At 35.6% G+C, this 25,273-nt stretch overlaps 7 protein-coding genes across 14 annotated transcripts; 4 read left to right on the plus strand and 3 right to left on the minus strand.

Annotated features, from left to right (window-relative positions):
- The first annotated feature begins 30 nt into the window (after nt 1-30).
- On the plus strand, nt 31-1,865 carry LOC106788856 (phosphotriesterase-related protein). Its single transcript, XM_014752525.1, has 7 exons — nt 31-253; nt 313-472; nt 571-761; nt 838-996; nt 1,071-1,235; nt 1,323-1,543; nt 1,627-1,865. The coding sequence occupies exons 1-7, from the start codon at nt 232-234 to the stop codon at nt 1,756-1,758; spliced, it is 1,050 nt and encodes a 349-aa protein (XP_014608011.1). The 5' UTR covers nt 31-231; the 3' UTR covers nt 1,759-1,865.
- A 3-nt stretch (nt 1,866-1,868) lies between these two features.
- Nucleotides 1,869-3,760, plus strand: LOC106788857 (ras-related protein Rab-32-like). Its single transcript, XM_014752526.1, has 6 exons — nt 1,869-2,438; nt 2,634-2,666; nt 2,865-2,961; nt 3,030-3,086; nt 3,161-3,405; nt 3,475-3,760. The coding sequence occupies exons 1-6, from the start codon at nt 2,336-2,338 to the stop codon at nt 3,597-3,599; spliced, it is 660 nt and encodes a 219-aa protein (XP_014608012.1). The 5' UTR covers nt 1,869-2,335; the 3' UTR covers nt 3,600-3,760.
- A 19-nt stretch (nt 3,761-3,779) lies between these two features.
- Nucleotides 3,780-9,749, minus strand: LOC106788855 (G-protein coupled receptor moody). Of its 4 annotated transcripts, none has more exons than XM_014752524.1 (9): nt 9,479-9,747; nt 6,796-6,951; nt 6,569-6,709; nt 6,313-6,483; nt 6,074-6,201; nt 5,835-5,988; nt 5,555-5,754; nt 5,177-5,440; nt 3,780-4,262 (listed from the first exon to the last, which is right to left on the minus strand). In XM_014752524.1, the coding sequence occupies exons 2-8, from the start codon at nt 6,909-6,911 to the stop codon at nt 5,211-5,213; spliced, it is 1,140 nt and encodes a 379-aa protein (XP_014608010.1). In that variant the 5' UTR covers nt 6,912-6,951; nt 9,479-9,747; the 3' UTR covers nt 3,780-4,262; nt 5,177-5,210. The 4 variants fall into 4 exon arrangements, 3 of the variants coding, with proteins under 3 accessions (XP_014608010.1, XP_014608007.1, XP_014608008.1); XM_014752521.1 differs by having other exon boundaries at nt 5,255-5,440; nt 9,479-9,746; XM_014752522.1 differs by lacking the exon at nt 9,479-9,747 and adding an exon at nt 8,563-8,635 and having other exon boundaries at nt 5,255-5,440.
- On the plus strand, nt 8,809-16,055 carry LOC106788853 (G-protein coupled receptor moody). Of its 4 annotated transcripts, XM_014752517.1 has the most exons (7): nt 8,809-8,920; nt 11,130-12,080; nt 12,553-12,842; nt 12,913-13,125; nt 14,210-14,448; nt 14,542-14,857; nt 14,940-16,055. In XM_014752517.1, exons 3-7 carry the CDS (start codon nt 12,819-12,821, stop codon nt 15,873-15,875), a joined length of 1,728 nt encoding a protein of 575 aa, XP_014608003.1. In that variant the 5' UTR covers nt 8,809-8,920; nt 11,130-12,080; nt 12,553-12,818; the 3' UTR covers nt 15,876-16,055. The 4 variants fall into 4 exon arrangements, with proteins under 4 accessions (XP_014608003.1, XP_014608002.1, XP_014608004.1 ...); XM_014752516.1 differs by lacking the exon at nt 8,809-8,920 and having other exon boundaries at nt 10,919-12,080; XM_014752518.1 differs by lacking the exon at nt 8,809-8,920 and having other exon boundaries at nt 10,919-12,080; nt 12,739-12,842.
- Nucleotides 16,056-16,076: 21 nt separating this feature from the next.
- On the minus strand, nt 16,077-19,529 carry LOC106788854 (sensory neuron membrane protein 1). The gene is made up of 9 exons (XM_014752520.1): nt 19,416-19,529; nt 19,164-19,280; nt 18,538-18,695; nt 18,257-18,456; nt 17,771-17,973; nt 17,428-17,683; nt 17,142-17,353; nt 16,852-17,078; nt 16,077-16,753 (listed from the first exon to the last, which is right to left on the minus strand). The coding sequence occupies exons 2-9, from the start codon at nt 19,269-19,271 to the stop codon at nt 16,534-16,536; spliced, it is 1,584 nt and encodes a 527-aa protein (XP_014608006.1). The 5' UTR covers nt 19,272-19,280; nt 19,416-19,529; the 3' UTR covers nt 16,077-16,533.
- A 1,461-nt stretch (nt 19,530-20,990) lies between these two features.
- LOC106788814 (BCL-6 corepressor-like protein 1) lies at nt 20,991-25,190 on the minus strand. 2 transcript variants are annotated; one of them, XM_014752410.1, is made up of 5 exons: nt 25,102-25,190; nt 22,339-22,402; nt 21,949-22,237; nt 21,519-21,792; nt 20,991-21,447 (listed from the first exon to the last, which is right to left on the minus strand). In XM_014752410.1, exons 3-5 carry the CDS (start codon nt 21,970-21,972, stop codon nt 21,050-21,052), a joined length of 696 nt encoding a protein of 231 aa, XP_014607896.1. In that variant the 5' UTR covers nt 21,973-22,237; nt 22,339-22,402; nt 25,102-25,190; the 3' UTR covers nt 20,991-21,049. The 2 variants fall into 2 exon arrangements, with proteins under 2 accessions (XP_014607896.1, XP_014607895.1); XM_014752409.1 differs by lacking the exon at nt 25,102-25,190 and adding an exon at nt 23,359-23,415.
- Nucleotides 23,390-24,799, plus strand: LOC106788813. The gene is made up of 4 exons (XM_014752408.1): nt 23,390-23,417; nt 23,519-23,724; nt 23,802-24,045; nt 24,163-24,799. Exons 1-4 carry the CDS (start codon nt 23,403-23,405, stop codon nt 24,667-24,669), a joined length of 972 nt encoding a protein of 323 aa, XP_014607894.1. The 5' UTR covers nt 23,390-23,402; the 3' UTR covers nt 24,670-24,799.
- Nucleotides 25,191-25,273: the final 83 nt, after the last annotated feature.

Below are 25,273 nucleotides of genomic sequence, written 5' to 3' on the forward strand. Positions count from 1 at the left end.
AACAATAATAATAATAATAATAATAATAATAATAATAATAGTAAGTAAACTTTACGTAAGAGATTGATAAGCATTCCAGTATTAGAACAGTTGGAATAAAGGAAAGAGATTGTTCTTACGTTTACATTTAAGAGGAAAATACCGACTGCTTGATACGTACTCAATATTTTTTCATATATCGTTTCGTTTCTATAGCATATCATCACTGATCTATTTTATGCAAAGATCAGTATGGCCGACACTGTACAAACCGGTGAGTAGATTTGTTAACTTGAAATGTTTTGCAATATCGTTACAATAAAATTCGTTTAGTACTTGGAAAAGTTAACGTTACCGAACTCGGACGAGTTTTAACACACGAACATGTTGCCGTGGATTTTGCCGATTTTTATACGCCACCACCGTCTACGTTAAAACCTTTTCTAAATAAACCAATGAAGCTTCATAATATGGGATGGGTGAGACAATATCCGTGAGTTAAAGTGTTAAATTGTTCGACATAATTATATTTATAATTGTTGTATATGCTCTTATATATAATTATCAAATATTGTCTTATTTACTTATCAGATATAGTCACATGAATAATATCAAATTCAATGATACCGAAAGTGCTTATGCTGTGTTAGAAGATTTAAAATTATTTCATCAATTTGGCGGTAATACTATTGTAGAGAATAGTAGTCATGGTTTGAAACGCAGTATAGGATTGATGAAAACGCTTATGGAAAAAACTGATGTTAATATCATAGCTGGCACAGGTATCTTTTTAGTCATCTTGATTTTACATACGACATAACGCTTTTCTATCGGCTTATTAACGTTTCCACATTTAAGGATTCTATGTCGCTAAAACACAGGATCAGGCTACTTTGAATTTATCCGTTGAAGATCTGCACAACATTATAATGGCAGAAATGCTTGAAGGTTGCCAAATATTTCCCGATACCAAAGCGGGATTTATTGGAGAAGTTGGAACTTCTTCGCCGATCGAAGGCATGTTAAAATTCATATTCATTTATTATTTACAAATACATATAGTATTGGTAAATACAATGAAATTAATATAGATTTTGAGAAACGCTCGATAAAAGCTACTGCATTAGTTCAATCAGAGTTAGGATGTCCCGTTAGTTTCCATCCGGGAAGAGATTCAAGTATACCCATCGAAATAATGAGAATTTACCAGGAAGCGGGCGGAGATTCGAAAAAGGCTGTGATGTCCCATCTTGATCGTATGTATGATCAACTTTTTTTTTACAATGCAAATCTTGTCCGTTTCTTTTTTCAAATTTATATTATCGTCCACGGCAAACCTTTAGGTACTTTCACCAATAAAGAAGCTTTGTTGGAATTTTCGGACGATACAAATTGTTATTGTCAATTTGATTTATTTGGTACCGAATGTTCTTTCTATCAATTAAATCCATCAGTCGACATGATATCCGACGCACAACGCGTTAATTACGTTCAACTTCTACGAGAGGAAGGGAAGATAAGGAGAGTACTTTTGAGCCATGACATTCACACTAAACATCGTTTGGTACGTTTCATTTGTAGAGTTAGCCTCATTTTATTTTTTATTTTATAATATCTCTTTCTGTTAAGTCGTTTTTTTTAATCTAGCTTAATTATGGAGGTCATGGTTATTCTCATCTGTTTAATAACGTGCTGCCGAAATTTCGAATAAGGGGATTTTCCGAAGAGGAAATAGATACATTAACTATTATCAATCCAAAAGATTGGCTTTCTTTTTAGATTCTTTGTTGTTTAAATATAAATATACTACGCTCGTTAACTTCATATTTTATTCGATTGATCAACATTTAATAACAATATAATTTAATAAATTAAGATTACCTGAATTGTGTTATCTTTATTACATAAATATATCGTATCCCACATAATGTAACGATATACAGAATTTCGTTATTCCGCTTTTCTAAACGGATTTCGCACCAAGCTTGCGATTATTCAATTATTTTCATTTTTTAATTGTACATTTATTTATATTATTTTACTCGAAGCAAGATAAATAGGTTTTTATTGTTACAAAAGGTTTCATTAGTCAGTGATACGATATGTAAATTCGAACTTTGGGCGAGATCAGCTGTTTACAATGAGTAACGACGAGAGAAGAACGATATAAACTGCAAGAGTAGGGATTTGATGTGATCCTCGGAGGTCGAAAAGTTCACTCTTCACAGTTTATCGCTTCTACTATTTAAGTTCAGACACTACGTATTCAAAGAATTTTTCTTAACGTATTATTCCAACTGTAATACTATTTCGAGGCTGGCATTGTGTTTGTATTTTTTCGTACGAAGGAAGAAATATGGATAGGAAGAAACTTAGAAGAGATTCCGACGTAGTACTCTCAAATCATGAACGTAAAGAGCTTCTCTTTAAGTTTCTTGTTATCGGTGATTATGGCGTCGGTGAGTGATTATTTTTTCCGTTACGATTTTTTCCTTTTTTATTACTTACGTATTCGAATTTATTTTGATAAGGTGTTATTCGGAAACTTGGTAGAGATAAGTAATTCAGTCAGATTTGACGTTATATTTATTTTTCGCGTTTACGAATTCCACGTTTTCTCCGGTTACTTTCTCACATTACTTATTTTATTTCAGGCAAGACGGCTCTCGTACGAAGATATACAGAAGGTAATCCAAAAGTTTCTTTGAATGTCATTATGTTTCGAGGTATTTAGAACACGAGATTAGAATAATCTGATGATACGCGCAAGCTGGCTTATCCATTCTAAAGAAAACTACACGTCATCGTACAACTGCACGTCGCACCTGCAAAGCAGGCCTCTTTATCAACTTCTACTGCACAACTATACTGTTTTCTTTTTCCAGGAAAGTTTTCTTCCAATTATAAGATAACGATAGGAGCTGATTTCGTGATAAAAATGCTCGACTGGGATTCAAATCTTAAAATAGGTTTACAGTTATGGTATTTATCGTTTCTATTATAATCTCTTATTATATAAGTAAACGCCCAGCATTTATTATTACTTTCAGGGATATCGCCGGTCACGAGAGATTCGGATTCATGACCAGGATTTACTACAAATATGCGTAGGTTTTCGATCTCGTGTAAAAAACATTTGTATTTAATTTATAAAACAGTCCTATCGTTCATTTTTTATTAGCGTCGCCGCAGCACTGGTCTTTGATATTTCACGAATGGCGACTTTTAAATCGATGAAGAAATGGCTATGCGATCTTCGAGAAAAAATCACGCTTCCGGACGGATCAAACATACCCGTTGTTCTTTTGGCGAACAAATGCGACATCCAATTTGCTGCCGTAACAACCGAACAGATTGCTACATTTTGCAAAGAGAACAATATCACCGCTTGGTACTTTACCTCGGCAAAAGAGAATACGAACGTTGGTGAGTATCACCGAAATACGCGTGACAATTTTATATATCGTACGACGATGATTTCTTTTTATTTTTAAGACGAAGCGATGCGCTACTTGGTGGAAAAAGTGCTGAAAGCGAAAATCGAAGGTGGCGTACAGGATTCCATAAGGCTTCGCAAAGAACCTAAACAGCGAAGCAAGACAGGCTGTTGCAGGAATTAATCATTGTGCTCTTAAATTGATCTTTTTCTTCATGCTTCGCACTTGAGAGAGAGTTTTATCATCTAATTTAATTATCTTCTATATTTTTTTTATAAACATATACGACATATATGTTACTCAAGTTCTTACGATACGATAATATATTTACAAATTGAATTTTATAATTTTTATATCTCTAAATAATTTTCGACTAGCTCTTTTATTATCATTAAATTATTATCGCCACAATCTATCAATACGTATGAACGTAATTGCGTATTTACATATTTCTTAATCTTTACGCGGTTTTACTTTGGTAATTCAATGGTATTGCGCAATGAAATCGCGCATCGTCAAACTAACTCGTTTGTATAGTGTCGATGCTATAAATACGCGTAATCGATTTCGATTGAATAGTCCTTCGGGACGATTTGTCCTTTTCAGTCGACGAACAATTTATATTAGTTTTTGTCTTTTAGGATTGCATTAGACACACAACCACACTTGTATAAAACTTGTCTTCAACAGCTTTCTGTTTCCTTTGTCTTTTGATTAGGATCTTGATCTCTTTCAGAGATCCTTTTGGTTTCTTTAATCGACCATTCTACAGAGCTTCTTCCAACTGGTTATTTTTGACAGGACTCATGGCAATAGAAACGGTCGATACCATAGTCTTCGAGTAATCTATGAAAACGAAAAAAAAAGAAATTAATTACGATTCGTATTTGCATGTTGTTTAGTTTGTGTTTACAGTTGTTGCAATAGATGATTAAACAGATGCAAGCAAATATTTTAGGCAGAAATGAACAAAAATTAAATAGTATGAAAACATTTAGAAGCATTTGAAAACAATCGTTAACGTTTCGGCATCTCTATGCATTTCTTATTGAAATTGGGATCCAGTCAAAGAACCTTCGTATAAAATGATACGCGTTAACTGTAAAAAAAAGTATGACTGCATGTGAGAGTATGCCGACAAAGTATTAAAATAAGGTTGCAATTCTGTTGACCAACACCTCTATAAAAATCGATTAAAATAACTTTACGACAAATGCAGGAAAAATCTTTGTTTTTCTCTTAGAAATAACGAAGCCTATTCGCGTCTTTTCGATGAGTCAAAATAAAAATTGCGACGAACGTATGTCAAATGTTATTATAATTGTACGTGTACGAATTGTTGGTTAATCTTATCGCGAATAATCGTATATAAAACGTGACAATACACACGTATGACGAAGTAATTCTTATTATTGTATCCAATTAAAAAAGAGGTACGCTATTAGGTATTGATCTTATAAAAAGAAGAAAAGAAAAAAAAACATAATAGCATCGAGTTATAGCGGTACATAGTAATCGAAGCTAGTTGACTGTATGTTCCAATTATACGAAGCGTCTACTTGTCGCGCTATACCTTCGGAATATATATCGAGACACATATATTCAATGACGTATACATATACATTATTGAGAGAGAAGTTCAAACTATCGCGGAGAAAAAAAATACAATTGACTTATGAGACGCGAAGTTGCTAGGTGTAACATGCCTGCACATACCAAAGACAATCTTAGAAAGCAGCGAACTTGTGCCCTTGACTTACGAAGTGAGCGAGTGGTCGCTTAGCTCGTGTTCGGTCAGAGCTTGGAGAGCGTTACCACGCGACGGTGCTCGAAGTTACCTTGGCCGAAGTCTTGCTGGTGCTGACCGGGCGCACTGCTCCCGAAAGGTGTTAGACTCGCCCTTATCCTCGAACACCCAATCACCCCAGCGTATGCTTGTCTGTATTGCTTATTCATGATAACGTAGATTATCGGATTCACGCAGGAAGCGAAGTATAGAAGAAGATACCCAAGAACGTGGAAACCTGTTAATTTACATTAGTTTTATCAACGTCCAAATAAAAACGATCATATACGAATGAATATAGAGATTATCATTTTTGCATATATGCGAAATCTTTTCGTTTGTTTTTTTTTACCTGGATATTTAACATTAACGTCGACCATCTTTACGATAGTGATTGGTAGATAACAGACTAGAAAACTGAGAAAGATAGCGAGTACCATCTTCGTGATTCTCCATTCGCTACGTCTCTGTTTGATCTCTCTGGTATCTCTACCAGGTGTGTGTGGTGATTTTATTGTCGGCGTTGCATGTTTTCGCATCCTCGATTCGGAACTGTAGAAAAAAATCAATGAAAGGATTATTGTAGGAACGGAATAATCATTTTTATTTGGAATGAAATAGGAGAAACTTACCTGTGAACGACCCAGAATATTTTCGCGTAACAACCGACGATAACTACGCACGGTATCACAAAACCCGTAGCGAACAGGAACCTCTTTGAAGTATGGCCTTGATCATCTTTCACTATCGAACATGTTTCTAGATACATATCGTAATCAAACTTTCCTAGAAAAAAAAAAAGATACAAATTTTGAAACATAGAATCCTTGGTAACGTTAATCGAATTTCAAGAATCGTATTATAATCTTACCCCAAATGCCTAACAACGTTGGTACTTGCATCACGTAGGCGAACAGCCAGCAAAAGATGATCATCGCAGCGATCCAATGTTTTTTATAAATCTTACTATATATTCCGTGATGAGCTATCATGATATATCTGAAGGATACGTTAGGTTATATTATAATTAAAACCCTACAAGTTTTTCATTCCATTCTAATTAAGAGTTTACGACATATATTATAATGAGGAAATACAAAATCAAAATACCTGTTAATGGTGATAGCTGCTACGGATAAAAGACTGACTCCAACATTTCCATATCTCAAGAACGGTACGAGGACGCATAAGGATCGAATGTCCGCCCAACTTGCATCGACAAATCTGATAGAATCGAAGGGTAACACCAACGAACAAAACACAAAATCTGCCAAGCAAAGGCTACGAAAAGTAAATGAAATGCACTCGATTATTCAGTTGTAACATTTGCGTTTACTAGCATAAACGAATCTTAAATTTGTCGTACCTTATTATGAAGGCTGCTGCGACGTTACGAACTTTAGGATATTTGCAAAGGGCCACGATGGTAAGAAGATTACCGGCTAGACCCGTGATCATAATGAGTATAGCTACGATCGCGGCAAATGTTCTTAAAGGCCTTGGAAATCTACAGTCAAAATTGTTGACAACAAATATAAGTAATGAGAAAAGTTAAATGAATATCGTTTGTCGTTACATTTCTATTCGTCTCACCTTGAAAGCTCGCCGTCTATGATACTACCATGAGTTGTATTGTTCGTCACGTGCGGCGGCCACGTGGACATCGAATTCGTGTCAAAGCCGCGAAGATTTTGATTTAATGATTCCATGTTTATTCGATCAGAGTCAAAGCGTTATTTTTCATTAATCCTGCGACATTCCAACAACAAATAATATCTCAATTATAACTTACTATTTAAAATATATCGAGAAGAGAGAAAAAAAAAGAGAGAGACGCAAAGAGAACTTTTTTTTATTTCCTACTCGTAGAAGTATGTTTAGTCGAGACAAGATTAAAAGAGATGTGCGATGATGGATAAAGTCAGGAACTCATTAATCATAGAACTCGAGCCGTAGCAAGAGATCGTTATTATTTATGGGGTTACCCGAAAAGAAACGTTTACGAGAACGGAAGCAAGTTTAAGTTCTGAAGCTTAAAAAGGATAATACGCATAATAAGCTTGGGAAATATATTATTTTTCTTTGATCTATCCGAGTCGTAAAGCCAAATTGAAAATATTTCTTAACGTAATTAATGTAATATCTCGTTTACACCTTTCAAGAATAATTATATTCTTCATTTGGTCACAATATACGTGGATTTATTCTAAGTATATCTATTAAACAAAGATCATAAGCCGTGTAACATAAGAAATATTATCTGTTCAAGTTACTTCAACAGATATTGATACTTAATACGAGCGTCATCACTTGATCGATCGAGTCTTGACAAATTTCTACGTACATGGTATCGAATTACAGTATTATGCTGATACATGTATCAGATGTTTCGAGACATTTACTTTTTAAACGTATAAATAATGATACGAGATACTTAGAAAGTACGTATAGTAAGATACTTTTGATAAACAAGTAATATCCGTAAAGTGAAGAAAATAATGATAAAAGTTATCTTCGATCGAGGATAGCTACATCATAGTTATTTGAGACTATGCTGGATTTAGTAAACTGAGGTCAAACTGTGGTGCATTAACCTCGATTGAGCTTAATTAAGAGAAATTAACAGACACCCGGTACTAAGCGTCCCCTCGTAGCAAAAAACACGTCGAAACTCATGGGAGACATGAGAACGCGCGGATATGTCCCTTAACTCGAACATTTTTATCCTTTTGACACGAGACCGTGCATGGTGACGACCGTACTCAGTTTTATGGGAGTTGTAATACTAGAAAAAATGATATACGCGCATATGGTCTAAAGAATTATCTATGGGAATGTAACGTAAAGTAGATCTATTCGTTATCAATGGGAATATTCATTAATTTAATTAATGAATTATACAAATTCGACAAAAATTTTGGATTAAATCGTTTTGCGCGATCGTATCCGCGAACATTTCTTGAGATGGAATGTAAAGTAATCCGATTGTTTAATCGTCAACGCCCTGTCCACGCGCGGCAGTTTAGATAAGGAACTTCTACGACAGTGTCATTGGACGATTAGCAACATTATGGTCGTTTGTGCTCTTTGTAAGTGTTCCATGAACATGAGAGCAGTTTTCTTTGCTCGATGACGTTTGCGTTAACCACTGCATGCTCCGCCGAGTCGGTGCTCGTCTAATAGAAGTGACAAAACGAACAATTCATCGGAGAGAATGAGAACTCGAGTCCTATATAATACCGAGTTCGGTATTGTGATGTTTTAATGATGATTCAAAATCCTAACATTTCCATTATGTATCTCGAGGGATGTGGTTAGCGTAAATAGCTTCTGAAAAGATGAAAAGAAAAATGAATTTACGCTTTGCTAGAGATCTCTTATTGTGAGGAAGGTTCACGCATTTTCATGATTGAACAAGGTCAAAGTTACACTTGTACATTTCAAAATCACGTATGACAAAAGCACAAGTCTACTGGTTCGTTTACGGGGACGGTTCGCGGGGACGGTTCACGGGGACGGTTCACGGGGACACGGTTCACGGGGACACGGTTCACGAGGACTCAGGAAGAACCGCAAGGAACTACGGCGGAATAGGACGGACGTCACGTTTGCATTCTACGGAATTCATAGTCTGACGTCACTCAATGATTTCCGAGTTAATCACGCAGCGAATGGCAATGAATGAGTCAACTTGACTCACGGTGAAAGTACCTCTGATGTGAGTGCAGCGGTATTGCTTGTGTTGTTTCCTCCTATCGTACACGCGACGCGATAGTCGTTTACATTAATAGCCTCTATCAAACTAAGTTATTTTCATATGTGACACCTGTGTGTGTTCTTACGTGTAAATACCGTCATTCTAACAAGGTTCATACACCGGCGCTGCACACGATAGATACATCCACAACAATTGCCCACGTGTTGTCGCGTAGACGTCAAGCACTTTATAATACTAATACAAATGGCTTTCGCCATCCATACCAAGATCATTAGAAAATCGTTAGAATCGTATTAAATAAGAGACAAAGGAATTGAACATTATCGTAACAATGATCTTTCACAACAGACATCGTTCCATGCATTGAGATCCCTTTTTTCCTCGTTGCAACGTCCGTCCTCACCCCGTTCGCTCATCTCGATCATCTGCTTCACTCGTCTATCGCGTTTCCCTATTTTTTGCCGTTGTTTCATTCTTAGCATTGATCCTTCAAAGGATCCTAAGATTACAAACTCTCCAAAAAGTTAGAAAATGAAAAAAAAATGTTTGATCGCTTACCACAAAGGATCCCGTAATCGTTCCTACCACCGCAAGTGGATCATCTTGACGTTCCGTCTTTGAAACGCACAGAACAGGATTCTGAATTCGCCCACGTTCGTAGAAATTCTAGATTTTATCCTCATTCGTAATTTCGACGAAGTTTCCTCGTGATACTCATTAAAGGTATTACGACGATTCACGTACAAGCGGATGATGATGAGTCACACTAATAGGATGAATAATTTTACAAAAATATTAATGTTCTTTTTGATAACGAAAGGATAATTCATTTATTTCAATAAAACAAATATATATATATAGGTATATAGGATTATAAGTTATCACAAGATTTCTATAAAATGACACAATAGGGATTGCTTGTAAGCAGGATGAATCTCGCGTTAGAAAAGTTAGTAAAGAACAAAGTCCCGCGCGTCACCGTCACTTTTAACGAACTGTCGGCAGAACTTACGCGACCACACTGCATACGGGCCCCAGGATGAGTGGGGGTGGGGGGTCTTCCCACATGGAAAACTGGAAGGGGAAGGTGTTACGTTCTTTACTGGATAACGAAGGCAACTCTCGTAGTCCCGTCGTAAGTAACTGCAGCTGCGCGCTCGAGAAACCGACTGACCCAGCGAGATATTGTCTTCCTACTCTCTTTCTCGATTAGATCCTGACACCGATAGTTTCTTCCAGATACTGATACCTTTCTACATAAATTCTGCTATTGTCCTCGATAAGAAATGTTCAAACGTTGATATCTTATATGATTCAATTTTGTAGTGTAAATTGTTTAGATATAACTGAACAAGTTCATCGACTTGAGGAAATGCCGATGATTCGTCCTGGAATGCATTTATCGATCGTTTAAAATCTCAATGGATGAATCTTTCATTGGTTCACGATTCTACTCGGAGGACCCGCATAAGCTGGATCTTCAATAATTTTGGGTCTTCATCCAAAGATGCGTAGCTGAGAAAATCTCTCTCTTTTCTCATTGAAATTATCTATATGAAAAAGATTAAAAGATTTCATTTGAAACTATTCTATTTACTTCGATTGTATAGCATATACATTTTTGCTATTGCACGTAAAAATACCACTCACGAATGATTAATAAATGAAGCTTCCATTCTGAAGTGTTCTTCAAACTTTGTCAAAGTAACGTTGATCGAACAAAAAAGATAAGACTACATCTTTGTATGTTGTCATTTTCTCACGATCTATATCTCTGATGACAATTTTTAGATTGTCGTTATCCTGAAATAGAATTTGTTCGATATCAGTAGATTTTATTTGTCAACTTCTGTCAATAATTAATTAATCATGACACAGTAGTCTATCATTAATTCCATAATAGTTTCCTTCGAATCCAGATAATTGATTACCTTTTAGCTGAAAATAATAATTTTATTACCCACTTATTGTTTTAATATTAACATACATTGAAAATAAATTAGACATACTGGAATACATGAAGAAGTGTAGATTGGACGATTTGTAGGATACGTTCGGTAGATATTAAATATTAAAACTATAAGGGTTCGATGATTTTTGATATGGACATAGGAAATAATCATGCTCTATTTAGATTGAATTAAAAAACGATTAAAGCAAGCATGGCAAAAGAGAAAAGGAATAACAGTGTCACTTCCGACTTGATCAGGGGTCGCAGTCTTCCCTCTTCCGTTACGCGTGCTCGTATACATCTGGATTCTCCCCTTTGCAAAGTGTACCACAGTCTGGTAACGAAATGTAATTATTTTTAAAAAGGATGTAGGGACCACGTATTTCCAGTGGGTCCGATCGGTTGTGGGCGTATATTTGAACAATAAACGCTGCTCAACGAACTTTTATGAATTAATATTGTCGTACGAAGAAATTTAAAAAAAAAAGAAAAGAAACGGGAAGGAAAAAAGGAAAACAAACGCAAGTACTTCAACATCTTGTGGTTAATTCCGCTAATTTTGCTACGTGCCTACGCGCATAAATCATTTCTTGCGCAATGTCGTTCTTTAAATCACTTCAAAACGTGACTCCGAGAAGGAAGCTTTTCTTCCATACAATGTACACCGGAGCATGATAATGTTCTCTATTAAATTTTCAACGCCTCCGCGTCAATCAAAACGATTCCACGTAAATTCACTGATTTCAATCATCATTATTATTTGATTTTTTCAATGAGAATTTGAAATTCAAGAAGAAAGTCACGTCGTCGCTTTTCCTAGGGAATTAAAATCTTGGCGCACGCGCAGCATCCGTTTTTCATTCTAAAATCTGACGGATCCGGGCAATTTACACTCTCAGTCGACTCATGGAATTCATCGGAATGATCTCGATCGAATTGTAATTTTCTTATAAATTCTCATCGCTTGGTTGGAAAGTCAATTTATAATTTGATCGTTCCTGCGATAATTCAATTAAGAGACACGTGTAAAGCGTTTGACGTTACCGATATCAATGTCAATATGAAAAGTGAAAAGAGAAAGAGGAAATTGAAGGTATCGTTCGTTTTAATAAGGATCCGTAAGCAACTACGAGCAATACCGACAAATGTTCTTGTCATTATAGAATCTCATAGTGATTCATTTGAAAAGTGAATTTTGGTTGTATCAAGGTAAGATATCGTAATTGTAATTATCATTGTTATTTCAAAGATATTAAGGTAAAAAATTTATGGAAAAATATGTTAAGTACGCATTCGGTTAGTATAGACTATAAATCAAAAGTAACGGAAAAAAGATCTGTAGCGTAGAGATAAGAGTCTTGTTGATACGTAGGTTTAACTACCTTGGTGGTTATCTTTTTATGATCTTGGGGCAATGTTAGTAAATTCCTGTCTGCGCGCGTATGCAACTGATTAATTATTTCTTTTGTTCGTATACTATACTTTTCCCGAGTCATCGCTTTTCTCAGAAACATTTTTCATTTTTCGAATAGAAACAAATAAAATGGATAAATTGGACAAAAATATTTCAAATATTGATATCACTTTTATATTGCCCTATTATCGAAACAATTAATTCTGCGAGTAAGATTTTATTTGATAGACGATAGGAATGTTTTAAACGTGTATTCTCGTTCAAAAGAGTTTATTCGAGTCTTGGATGGCGAAAATAGATCTCTCTCTTCGTTTTCGATGCCCCGTTGAGAAAAAAAAAGAGAACGATTCCAGCTCCTGTGAAAGATGAACGAAAGAGAGAGCGAGATTTAACGAGGGGAGCAAAGAGATCTACGAGCAACCCATATGAAAGTATATATTTGATCTTCTATAGGAGCTAACGATAAAAAAACAATTCTAATTACGAGATGTTCTCATCGGAGTTTTTCTGAGCTACGCATTACCACCACTATAATGTGCGTAGGTATAGACAAAAGTGTAAGTTGAATTTCCAAACGAATCTGAAAGAAAGAATATTTTTGTCTAATTTATATACTCGATTTTACAGATGCTGGAATATTGGATGATAAGCAACAATAGCGATCTGAAGAGGAGCAATGTAACGATCGAACAGGTCCTACAGGATCCAGGATCAGTGGTTCTCTTTATCGGTTATCCATCATGGCTTTTGTACCTTGCCGCTGGCTGTTGTATTCTCTTTATGCTCATTGGCATTCCAGGGAATCTTATCACCGTGGCTGCTCTCTTTCGTACCAAGAAGGTCGGTTAATTGTTCTCTTTTGCAAGAGTCGGGCAGACACCGAATTTTTCTAACTAACGCAACGACACGAAACCACGACGGTTTTGTCACGCATACTGCTTGTCTCGGTACTTAAGTTTCCGGAGCATACTGATGCACCTGCAAACGTCAGAGGCTTACCTCGAATCTCTCATCTTACAAATTGTTCTGTCTCGAGAATAGTGAATGGTTACACTGTTACGAGTTTTTCTCAACAAATTCTCGCTAGTTTGAATATTTTCTTCTTGAATTCTTATTGAAATCTAGTAAATGTAAAGATTTGAATTTAAAATTAAAGTATAAGCGTTGAAAGAGACGAAACTAAAAGTTACGATGTTTTAAAATTTATCAAAACGAACGAGTAGCAGCAGAGTTGCTACTTGCGTGGACGATTGATTAACTTAGTTTCTTCTGTTATTCTTCCTTCTTCTCTACATCTAACTGTCTCTCTCTCTCTCTCTCTCTCTCTCTCCCTCTCTCTATCCATCATATGTGGCAGATGGCAAAGAGTAAAAGAAGCCAATGATTGAAAGGTCATCGGCACATGCACCATTCCGACATAAAATGTGGCTTTCAAAGTACGTCAGACGCAAACCCGGAACGAAGTTATGTTTGGAAACGATCGTGTACGTTTACGTGCACGCGTGTCCTATGTTTCCACGGGCTTTCACGTACGCGCAAATACGTACATTCAATCTGACAGTCGATATAATCAATGATCTCGAATTAAACTAGTAACGCCTTCGTGCCTTACGTCAATCCTCACCTGTTTTGCTACATTTGTATTGAAAAATTTGAAAAAGTTCAACGAACACGTCCTGATTTTATTATACGATTAATTTTACATAGATCTAATGATCATTTCATTATTTGTCTATAATATTTTCTCTCTATCTCTTTATTTCTTTTCTATGCACTGGTATTTCGGAAGGAGTACGTCAGTACAGCAAAAGTTCCTTATTATATGCAACCCATCATACGCGCGCGTATAATGTCTGCCGACTGCGTATCCCCGGATAAACCAATATTGTTTGTAATAAAACGATTTCATTTGATTTTCTTACAGTTGAAGAACGCCACTACGATATTCATAATGAATTTATCATTTTCGGATCTAATGTTTTGCTGCTTTAATTTACCACTAGCCACTTCAACATTTTGGCATAGATATTGGTTACATGGAACACTCTTGTGTCGTCTATTTCCACTGCTGAGATACGGTCTTGTCGCTGTCAGTCTTTTTACCGTTTTGACAATCGCGATTAATCGTTACGTCATGATTGGACATCCCAGACTCTATCCAAAGTAAGTACGTTATGTTTTCATTCGAATTAAACAATTGAAAATGCGATGCATCGATGAAAGAATCTAAGCAAATCTTTGCGTTTCTTTCTGTAGACTTTACAAAACGAAATACTTGGTACCAATGATTTTGGCAACATGGATCTTCGGTTTTAGTTTTTTAATCATCACATGGTTCGGTCATTGGGGTCGTTTTGGTTTAGACACTGCAATAGGTTCCTGTTCGATTCTTCCGGATGTACATGGCCGAAATCCAAAGGAATTCCTCTTCGTCATAGCATTCTTAACTCCCTGCGTAGCAATCGTAGTATGCTATGCGAGAATCTTTTACATCGTTCGTAAGACGGCATCGAAAAGCCGTAGACGAGATCAAATTTCTCCCACGATCGACGAAGGCGAGAGGAATCGCGAGGTAAGTGATTCATCGATGAGTCATTTAACTAAATTTCTTCTTTTTTTTGTTTGAAACATTATTGGATATTTCATGATCTTAGCAAAGATCGGTCACACCGAGATATCAAGAGGAAGAAGAATCGTCCGTAGTTGGTTCGAGTTGCGTCGCCAGTGGGCTATGCGTTTCCTTTTCTAATCGTCCAACGAAAGAAGAACAAATTTCGAAAATTTTTCGAGTCAAAACTTACGAGGAGTCGTCCTTGGGAAATCCACCTTCGTCCGAACAAGACTCGTCGAGAGACGAAGAAAATGATTTGCAAGAACAAGAGAGTTCTATTGGTCTAGATCCTTCTGCACAAGACAAGGACAAAATAGCATATAAAGTGATCGAGGATATACCGTTTGCGGATGATCGTAACGCCGATATCAGCGATACGAACACATTTCTGAGCACTCATCCAAGAAAGATCAAGGATTTAACTGACAAACCGAGTTTTAATGCCAAGAAAAGACTCGAAAGAATGGCAAGCCGTGCATCGTTTGTAGTCGATTCAACATTTTGGATCGAAAGAATCACTGAATCTGGGACGCGATTGGAACGTTCGGAAACATTTGCTAGTTCGAGATCAATTACCCCTGATCGTCGTAATAAAACAAAAGCTAACAATCAAATATTTCGACGAGAATCCAAATTCAAAAGTCTCGGTAGATTTCGTAATATGGACAATGGGCCAAGAATGTCGAGGAAAGATAAAAAACTCTTGAAGATGATACTTGTTATATTTTCATCCTTTCTAATCTGTTATTTACCGATCACCATTACGAAACTTTTTAAAGAGGCTGAGAATTGGATGGGTCTCAACATCGCTGGATATATTCTTATTTATTTAACAACATGCATCAATCCCGTCGTCTACGTTGTTATGAGTTCCGAATACAGGAGTACATATAAAAATATGTTACTCTGTAGGAACGAGTCTGTATCTTCCGCGAAGATGAAAACTTCTCATAGAATTGCTAGAAAACCATCTACGTGAATATTATGATTTGAATAAAACTTACTTGAAATATATGCGCGCGTATGTGTATGATAATGGTGCAGCATAAGTCGCGTCTGAGAATTTTTCGAAGGACGGAAGGATGCTATGGCCTTACCATAAATGTACTTTAAATAATTCGATGAAAAAAGTTACAGAGTGCAATATTAAAAGTAAAAGACAATTTGATAAAAAACAATGTTTTAGTTACTTTTTTTTTTTACTTGAATATTAAAAGAGGAAATGTGTGTATTTAATAGAATTTTCAACTGTTAAATATAAGAAGAAAATATGTACAATTTAATACATAAATATGTTTTCCAAGGCAAAAATTCGTGGTTCAATCCCACGTTGGAAAATATACTGAAAACTATAAGTACATTCTATAATTATAATACGAACTAAATTAATTTACTTAATACCGTTGAATTCCATTGCGAGTTTAGCGTACATAAATTGATATTAAAACTAAGGATTATTAATTAAAAAATACTCCACTCGCGAACTCTCCCTTTTTAAAAGGGTTTTCAAATCGCCCTTATCTTACATACAGACAGAAATATTATTCAAGATTTGAACGAATTTTTGAGAACGATAACATTACCAAATTCGTCTGTTAATTTGTTGAAATTAAAAATGAAAATGAAAAAAATAAATATTAATATCGATCCAAACTCGATGGAACAGTTGCCGCCTGTATGGTACTGATATTCATTGTCTGCCATTTTTTCTCGTTACTACTATCCTTCCTGCTATCACTTTGAGGCGTTACCTTAGTTATATCCAATTTGTTTTCAGAGTTTTTACGTTTGAAATGCATACCAGCCGCTGTTCCACCCAAACCAATTCCTCCAAGAACCATCAACCATTTCATAAATCTGAAATTCATTTGTGTCTTATCAATTGGATATGGTGTTTGGATGAATAATCAAGTACCATGTTGTATCACTAAAGATTGAAACACGTAAATGCTTACCCCACAACAGAGATTGCTGTAAAAACGACTTTAACTTTTTTCACAAATTGATCATCGAGGAGGATACCTTCTTCAACCCAAAATAAAGGAAACAAAACTTCTGGAAAGTTCTTCATTAGTTTGAATTTTTCAATGGGTCGCAGTTGTATGTTAAATTGTAATCTTTTATGTGCACTTATTGGTGTAGCCGTCATTGGTTCAAAATCCATACTAATGTCGTGTTCCTCCTACATATAAATGCATATAGAAAATAATATTCTTGCTTTTCTTGCGTTCTTTGTTTCTTTTACCTGATTCGGATGTAGTCCGTCCACGTCCCGAATATATTTTTCATCGGCTAAATAAAAGTGCGGTAAAGAGGCAATCAATGGTGCACCCACGCACTTTGTTAAATCGAATAAATTCTTCGATAGACAATTATCTGGCGCAGGACAAAAGCATTTTTCGCGAGGATTTGTGCTCATGTCTCCAAGATTCGCGGTGTAATGAAAAGTATTGACACCTGAAGTATTATAACTTTTATCAAGAGCACAAAATCTTATTTATTATTATATACAAAATTCGAAAAAGTATTACCTTTAACTTTAGTTTCGTGCGAGAAACGAGCACCCAAACTACGACAAATATCTGGGGAGAAGGAAACGATGTCATCTTCCTTTGTCATAAGAGGTGGAAAAATGGTCGAATCGGTACCGTTGAACTCGTTGCAGTGATCTTCGGTCCAAATGGTCAACGCTGGTTTTTTATCAAATTCTAATACGCGGCCAACATCTTTATAATTTTTAATGCCACGTAATACGCGCAATCTTTCGGGCATGACCGTTCCATTTTTCTTAAATAAAAACAACAAATTAAGACAATTGTTAGAGTAAATGCTTTTTTAAAAAAAAAGTCCAGAACATAGAAACTGTATACGTACTGCACCAAATATAGCAAATCTATAATGATCATCTCCATCGTTCATTAAATCTTTGCCTTCCGATTTCAAAATACTACACACAGCCGAGCCCGCGAAATCTTTCACCGAACAGTCCACGGGTAAACCATCGAAAAGTATTTCTCTAGCTTTCACTCTTACAAAGACCGAATCGGGTTTTTTAAAGATGCTGTCCACCGCTTTATCTAAATAAAAAAAAAAAAAAAAATATATATATATATATATATATTCATTCTGGTGGTATAAAAATCACACACGCGCCTAGGAAAACAACACCTTTCGCGCGCTATCGAGTAGAATAAATAATTTCTTCCTCTTTATAAGTTTCACAGCCCCGATAGTGACGCGTTATAGTCGTCGATGACCTTAAAACTTGGTCGAAATAAAAGAATGATCGATCAATGGTATCTTGGGACTATGGGTACGAATGAATTTAGAAAGACTTCATTTATTATTTCGATAACTCACTAAGAATTCCAATAGCGGCGGGTTTTTCTCTCATAGTGGTGACCACCATTGCCAAAATTAAAAGATGCGGAAGCACGAGTTCCTCTTCGCCTGTTAAACCGTTACTCCTCGAAGGATTGAAAAACCAAGTAGCTTTTAGACTGTACTCGAGCGAATCATCCTCTTCTCTATCCACTAGATCAACTTTTTCTTTGTACTCGCTGCAATATATTGTTTATAATCTCAAAATAAATATGCGAGGATAAGTTTCTTTTCGTCGCGATGTTGGTTGTTCAACTCACTCGTAAAAAAATGGCCCCACTTCTTTAACAATAGGCTTCTCTCCTTGTGCGATTTCCTTTGGATTCGTTACGTTAAAAAGATAGATCTTGAAATCGAGTGGTAATGGAAACTGCGACCACATTTCTCTCATTTCGGAATTCTTTTTTAGGGCTATCGCCTAAAAATGGCGCAATGTAGTTAAAGAATATTCAATGATTTTACGTTACGTAAAAATAAAAAGAGAAATTTTATGTTCTCACTATAAACTTTGTAATATATATTTATTTAAATATATATATTAAATATATGCATCATTGTGTTCATGTTGCAGTGTGACAATTTTTATCAAGGTATATATTATAATAATAATAGACTTCTAGTTGATGATTCTCTCTAATCAGAGACTCGCATTTACGGATATGATACAACAGATATGTAATAAAAAAATAACAGATGACAATAGAGATCAAGGATTTAACCTGTGCCGTATCTATCTTTTCGAAGAATTAAACAGTCATTGTGTAATTATAAACATAATGAGAGGTGAAAGATTCTCTTTTTACATCGAAAAAATAAAAATCGGTTACGATGCATATAATAATTAAAAAGGTATGCATTTATATTTATTTTTCTCGTAAAATCTTACCTTTTTAATTTGCGACTTGAGAAGAGCAGGAAAGCCCATCCAACCGAAGGTAATGCCTAAAAAAAAAAGTACACCACCGCCGATACCAAGTTTCTTTATAAGCTCCATTTAGGGTCTCTATAAAAATTATAATTTGCTGATTACGATCAAAACGTCAAATAAAGGTAAACAAAAATGTTGAATTTAAAATAAAAGATGTGCCTAAATGTAATTATGATAGAACAAATCTAATGATTCAATAGTCGTTTGTACTTTGTTAGACGATCTCGCTACTCGTCCTGATCGTTTGATTCTCTAGAACTTCTTGTAAGAAACTGCTGTTGCTGCAAAAAAGTCCGATGTTGTTTAGACGGAATCGGCGTCGGCGCGTACTTCTTTCCTCTTCCTCTTCGCCATCACCTTACCAACGAAGTCTTTCGTTTATGATGGTAATGTTGCAACTGCGCAATGCCATTTATGAAAAATAAGAAATAACAAGGGCAAACGATCTCGAATGAAAGAGTAATATTTTAGTAGTATAATTGTTACAAAGTCATTCAAATAAGAGATCTCTAATTGAAGAAAAAACATTTCGTTCAATTTAATATCTCTCATCTTCTGTAGAATTATTTTTCTCATGATCAAAAAACTATTAAAGATAAGAATTATTTTAATGAAAAAAAATATTTTATCATATTATAAAATTTGTTAATACAAATGGCATATGCGTCTGTCTTCTTTAAGTCACTCCGGGCATCATATCGGTCTTTGGTGTCAAGTTTAACGCCTATCGAGCGCGTGGTGCTGAAATATTAATTAAATATGAGCCACCTAGAGGTACCTACCACTATAGTACATACTCGAGGAGCAAATTATTATAATATTATTACTGTTTTATAATATCGTTGACTCTTTTACTCTTGTGATCTAAGAATAGATGAAAAATTATAAACTTAGCTCGAAAGATATTATTGCATAAATAAAAAGTTCAGTTATTTAGCTTAAACATTGTTCTTAATACAGGACTAGATCAACTCGACAATCAAATGATTTCTTATAAAAAAATTAATAATTGCGTCGTACTATAATTTGGAATCATGTATATCAAGATCCGATCGGAAGTGATTGTTACGTTGTAAAAAGAAAAATGTCTTCGCGTCCTGAGCATTGGCCTACGATATTATTGATCATCGATTAGATCTTGTTCGTCCTGTCCTTTAAATGGTTGCAGCTGTGACGGTAAAAGTACCGCGACGGTTCGTCAAGAATGCATGAGAATTGTTATATAAAAAGGCCAACCTTTCGACTTGTTTCCTTCGATACGATTCATGTCTATCGTAAAAGCTCAGTTAGGTGTGATATTTCCCACGAAGTAACTCTTTCCGAGCTTTGTTCGAGGTGTAAGAAAGAGGGGCATAAGGGTTTTGATGGACACGCTATGCCATCTCATTGGCCCATTTATGTTCTACGTAACTCGTTCGATAGAAGATCTTCCTTATACAGAATGCACCTTGGAACTTTACAGGACACTTTAAAACGAAGTCAATTCGTTTCGACGCCTACTTTCATGTCTTTACAAATAAAAACAACTCAAGTTCCAAAGTTTCCAATATCATAAGTTTAAAACGTAACTTTTTTTACGCATAAAGGATAAGGATGCGTGCCTTTATGTACACCAAAAAAAGAAAAGAAAACAGAACTCGTTTTTAGTAACGCAATTTTCAACGTATAAAAGATAATCATGTACGCTCATTTTTTTTTTATTGTATGCATAAATAATATTTTTCTAACAAATAAACATCGAATTTTATTTTTTTTAAAAGAAAAAATTTAAATCGATATTGGGACATTGTGAATGTAGGGAAAACGAAAGAGGTAGAAAAATAAAGGTAGCCATTCTTGAAAAATTACCAACCGTGCCATTTGTAACGTGCATGCACTGCAACGGGTACGGGATACGGTTTGGGAACTTGATACGGTACCGCCACATGAACCGGATAAGGTCGATCTACATGAACCAATTTTTCATAAGCCACTGGATAAGGTTTTGGAACTGGAACCGGAACTGCGACTGGTCTATCGACTGGAACGTGAATTGTCTTTTCGACTGGGATCGGTATTGGACGATCTACATGCACGATTTTTTCAACATGAACAGGATATGGTTTTGGGACTGGAACAGCCACTGGTACTGCTACAGCACGATCCACCTGAACTGGTACTGGCACTGGCACTGTTATCGTCTTCGTTACAGGAACCGGAACAGGAGGTGGCAAAGCTGGAACTGGAACTGGTAAAGCGGCTCCTAAGACGAAAACAGATAATCAAATGATTAACTTAATTAACGAAATGACTCAATATCGTATTTATACTGACCAACGGGATGTGACAAAAATGATGCTGGTTGCAATGCCGGGACTGGTTCAAAATGTCCATGTACGTGATGTAAATTATCTGGATGTGGTTCTTCATAAATGGGCGGTTCTGGAGGACCATAAATTTGTCCTCCTTGTTCCGGATGATCATGTTGGAAGCCATATCCTAGACCGACGAGTCCTCTCTTATTATGTTTCTTCGACACCTCTGGACTGTTACTATCTCGTTTCTCAACAGTTATAGCCATTCCCGCAGTTAAGAGCACTGATATTTCCTGTAGATAGAATATAAATATTTGTAATACAAATTTATACATACTCTTGAGTTGATTAAAATAAATGCAGTTTGATTCGTTTTGTAAATTACAACGTATAAATGCATTGACAAACTTTATCAAAGAGAATCACAAGAATAGTACACTATTTCGTACCAATGTATAATATATGAACTTCATGATTTCCAGCAGTAATTGCTAACACCTAGTTACCAGCACCAACGCCGAAGAAAAACTGTGTTTGCTTCGATATTGTGACCCCCATAAGTATTTATAGAATGTCGCTACGCGACAAATCGCTACAGGAAGAAGAGTACATGTCGTTTTCGTGGACCTCATTGTCATATCGATCGTAGATTCGATAAACTTTCGCTGCTACCTATCCTGGGCGAGAGCCAAATAACGGTCTACTCCGCTTTTCTTTCATACGTGAATGGTAGCGATTCTGAAAGAGAAAGAAACATTAGACACGTAATCCGATATTGTCGCGCACTGGATTGCATTAGGTGTTAGAGATCGAACGATAATGACATACGATATACATACAAGATGATTCAATTCGTTGTTCCGTACTCTGTCATCAGAGAAAGTGATTGAAGAACGTGCCTATCTGCAATCAATTATGATCCAAACGATTTATGATCTACATCACTAGAATACCTTAGAAAAATGTAAATTAACGTAGAAAACTTGATGAACATTTCCTGTTATTATTGTTATTATTGTAACACGGAAAACAAAAAAATGACAAAGCGATAAATGCATCAATGCCAAAATACAATTTATCGATCTTAGATGAATATTTTATATTCGTGTATATTGTCTTTGACGCAACATTTAATTAAGATCTAACAATCAGAGTTTTAACAAAGGTGTGTTATATGTTCCAGTGGACAAACAATTATTCAGTAATGAATAATGAATGAGCAGTAACGACTGGCATTAGAAGTAGTTTGAACGTTAGAAAATGAAAGTTAGGAAAGTCCGCTTCCATGGACGTGGTCGATACGGAAGCACTCTAACAACTACTTCTTGTTGTTAATGGGAAAAAAACAAAACCAAGAATTATTAAAAACAAAGTAGTTATGTTAATCAATTAAAAAGTAAAGAATATTTGTTATGAATATATAAGTCAAAGTACATTGATATGCTATTATCTTAAATCATCAATTAGAAATATTTTTGATTTAATTGAAACATGAATTGTATCTTGCATTAGAAAAAGCTTAAATGTATTATCTAAACGAAAAACTTTTTTAACGTTTAAAACGGCATTAAATTAGCGCGTGCTTACAGATTTTTTTATAAATTCAGCTAAAAATATAATCCAAAATGGTTTCTTTGTGTATAAACCATAGTCAAGTATCATTATACGTCGGTAAGTTGTTCTCGAAATATCCTTTAACAAGAATCAGTATGGATCCGACCACTTTCCTCTCCGGAAATGCTAGAATTGTCAACCAACAGCATCGAGTTCCCGGTCCGATCAAAGACGGGAACTCGATCTTGACTCTGATCCGGATTAATCGAACTATTAATCGCTGATCTGGAAATATAAAAGCCTACCGACATCTAGACCTTCTGAGCAGTTGCATCGCGACGAATGAACAATGTTGAAGGTTTTGGTAAGGCAACCCTTAAACCAAAAATAAAGAGAAGGATGATTAAATTATTGTAATACGCACAAATGTGGATTTATTATTAACATCAATTATTAACCTTATAGTTAGTTTTGACAATTCTGTGCGGTTCCGTTTTCACGGAAGAATCTCCGGAAGAAACGAAGCAAAGAAAACGAGGTATCTTGGGTGGTAGCGACGGATGGATTGGTATACCAAATCCACATTCTTATGGATATGGACAACCATGGGCAGATCATCATAATCCATGGAAAAATATTAAATTCGGAAATATCAATTTACACCATGGAGGGTAATCACGTTTATCTAATCAAATATATTGTATTATTTAATATTATTATTTAACACGTAATAAATATCTTCTGAAAGATGGAATGGATTTGGAAGTTACGGAAAAGGAGGTTTCGCTTTACCATCTGGTAACGGCCATGGACCATTAGTGAAGACACTTCCCGTATATATAACGAAACATGTAGTTTTGGAAAAACCAGTTCCGGTTCCTGAACCAGTATACATAGAGAAACCATACCATATCCCGATAGAAAAAGTGATTCCGGTACCAGTCGAGAAAATTATTCACAAACCAGTACCTGTGCCTGTTCCAGTTCCACAGGTAATAATTAAAAGTTATAACTAACAAGGGGAGAGCAAAATTGACAAGACTAATACAAAGAGGGTTAAAAAGTTTTGAGCCTTATACGATATAGAAATCATAAAATTTATTTCATAGGCAATTCCAGTCCCCGTGGAACACCCTGTGCCAATACCAGTGAAACATCCTGTAGCAGTACCAGTTCATCACCCTTATCCGGTACCGGTAAAACAAGGAATACCGATACCAGTACCAGTTCCGTTTCCGATACCCCCACCATATCCGCTATACGGTAGAGGTTTTCCGGCCGGTCCCTTCTATCCAGGGTTACATGGTCACGCGCATTTTGGTCATGGCTTTGGCGGCCACGGTTATGGTCATGGATTTGGTCATGACTTCGGTCTAGGACATGGCTACGGTGGTCATGGCTACGGAGGTCATGCTTACGGTGGTTATGGCTACGGTGGTCACGGGTATGGCCATGGAGGTGGCTACGACTTTGGTGGTCATGACTATGGTAGACACGGACATGGTGGCCATGGTTATGCTCATGGTTATGGACATGGACCGTATGGATACAACCACCCTCATCACTACGATCATGGTTATGGACACGAACGTAAAGAAAAACGAAGTAAACATTAGAATAAATCGTAATAGGAATAATTACTATCTTAATATAAATAGTTACTATTAAAATGTTAACACAAGTAAAGTCTTAACTCTTGTAAATGTGTACCAAAGTAAAAGTTTGAAAATCTCTGAAGATCGCTGTCCTTAGACACACATACAGAAAATACTTGAAATCATCGTTTATGCATATTTTATATGATCTCAAGAATGCAACAAGTTCGAAATCTACTCGATTATAGGCAATAAAATAGCTACTGAAATTAGACGATCTTCTGGCAAAATAATACAACCTTAGAACCATAAAATATTTCAGCAATTTACCTTAAAAAGACAATTACAAATGTAAATATGACAAAATTATATGTAAAAATAATAATAATATAGACTAACGTGTATTAAAAGAAACTGTCACAACTTTTTACGAAACATTTAATAAACGTTTACCTTAAAGAACCGTAATATTATTATAATGTATTCGGAATAACTAGATAAATATATCTTGCACTGAATTTGGTTAATTATAGTAGTAGATAATAATGTAAATACTTGTGTGCTATAAAAATTTTGAAATAATATAGAATTATTTGATCTGTTTCTTCTCATCTATGATTGGTCC

Source organism: Polistes canadensis, unplaced genomic scaffold, assembly GCF_001313835.1.
Source record: "Polistes canadensis isolate GaletaPanama2010 unplaced genomic scaffold, ASM131383v1 scaffold_155, whole genome shotgun sequence".
NCBI classification, from domain to species: Eukaryota; Metazoa; Arthropoda; class Insecta; order Hymenoptera; family Vespidae; genus Polistes; species Polistes canadensis.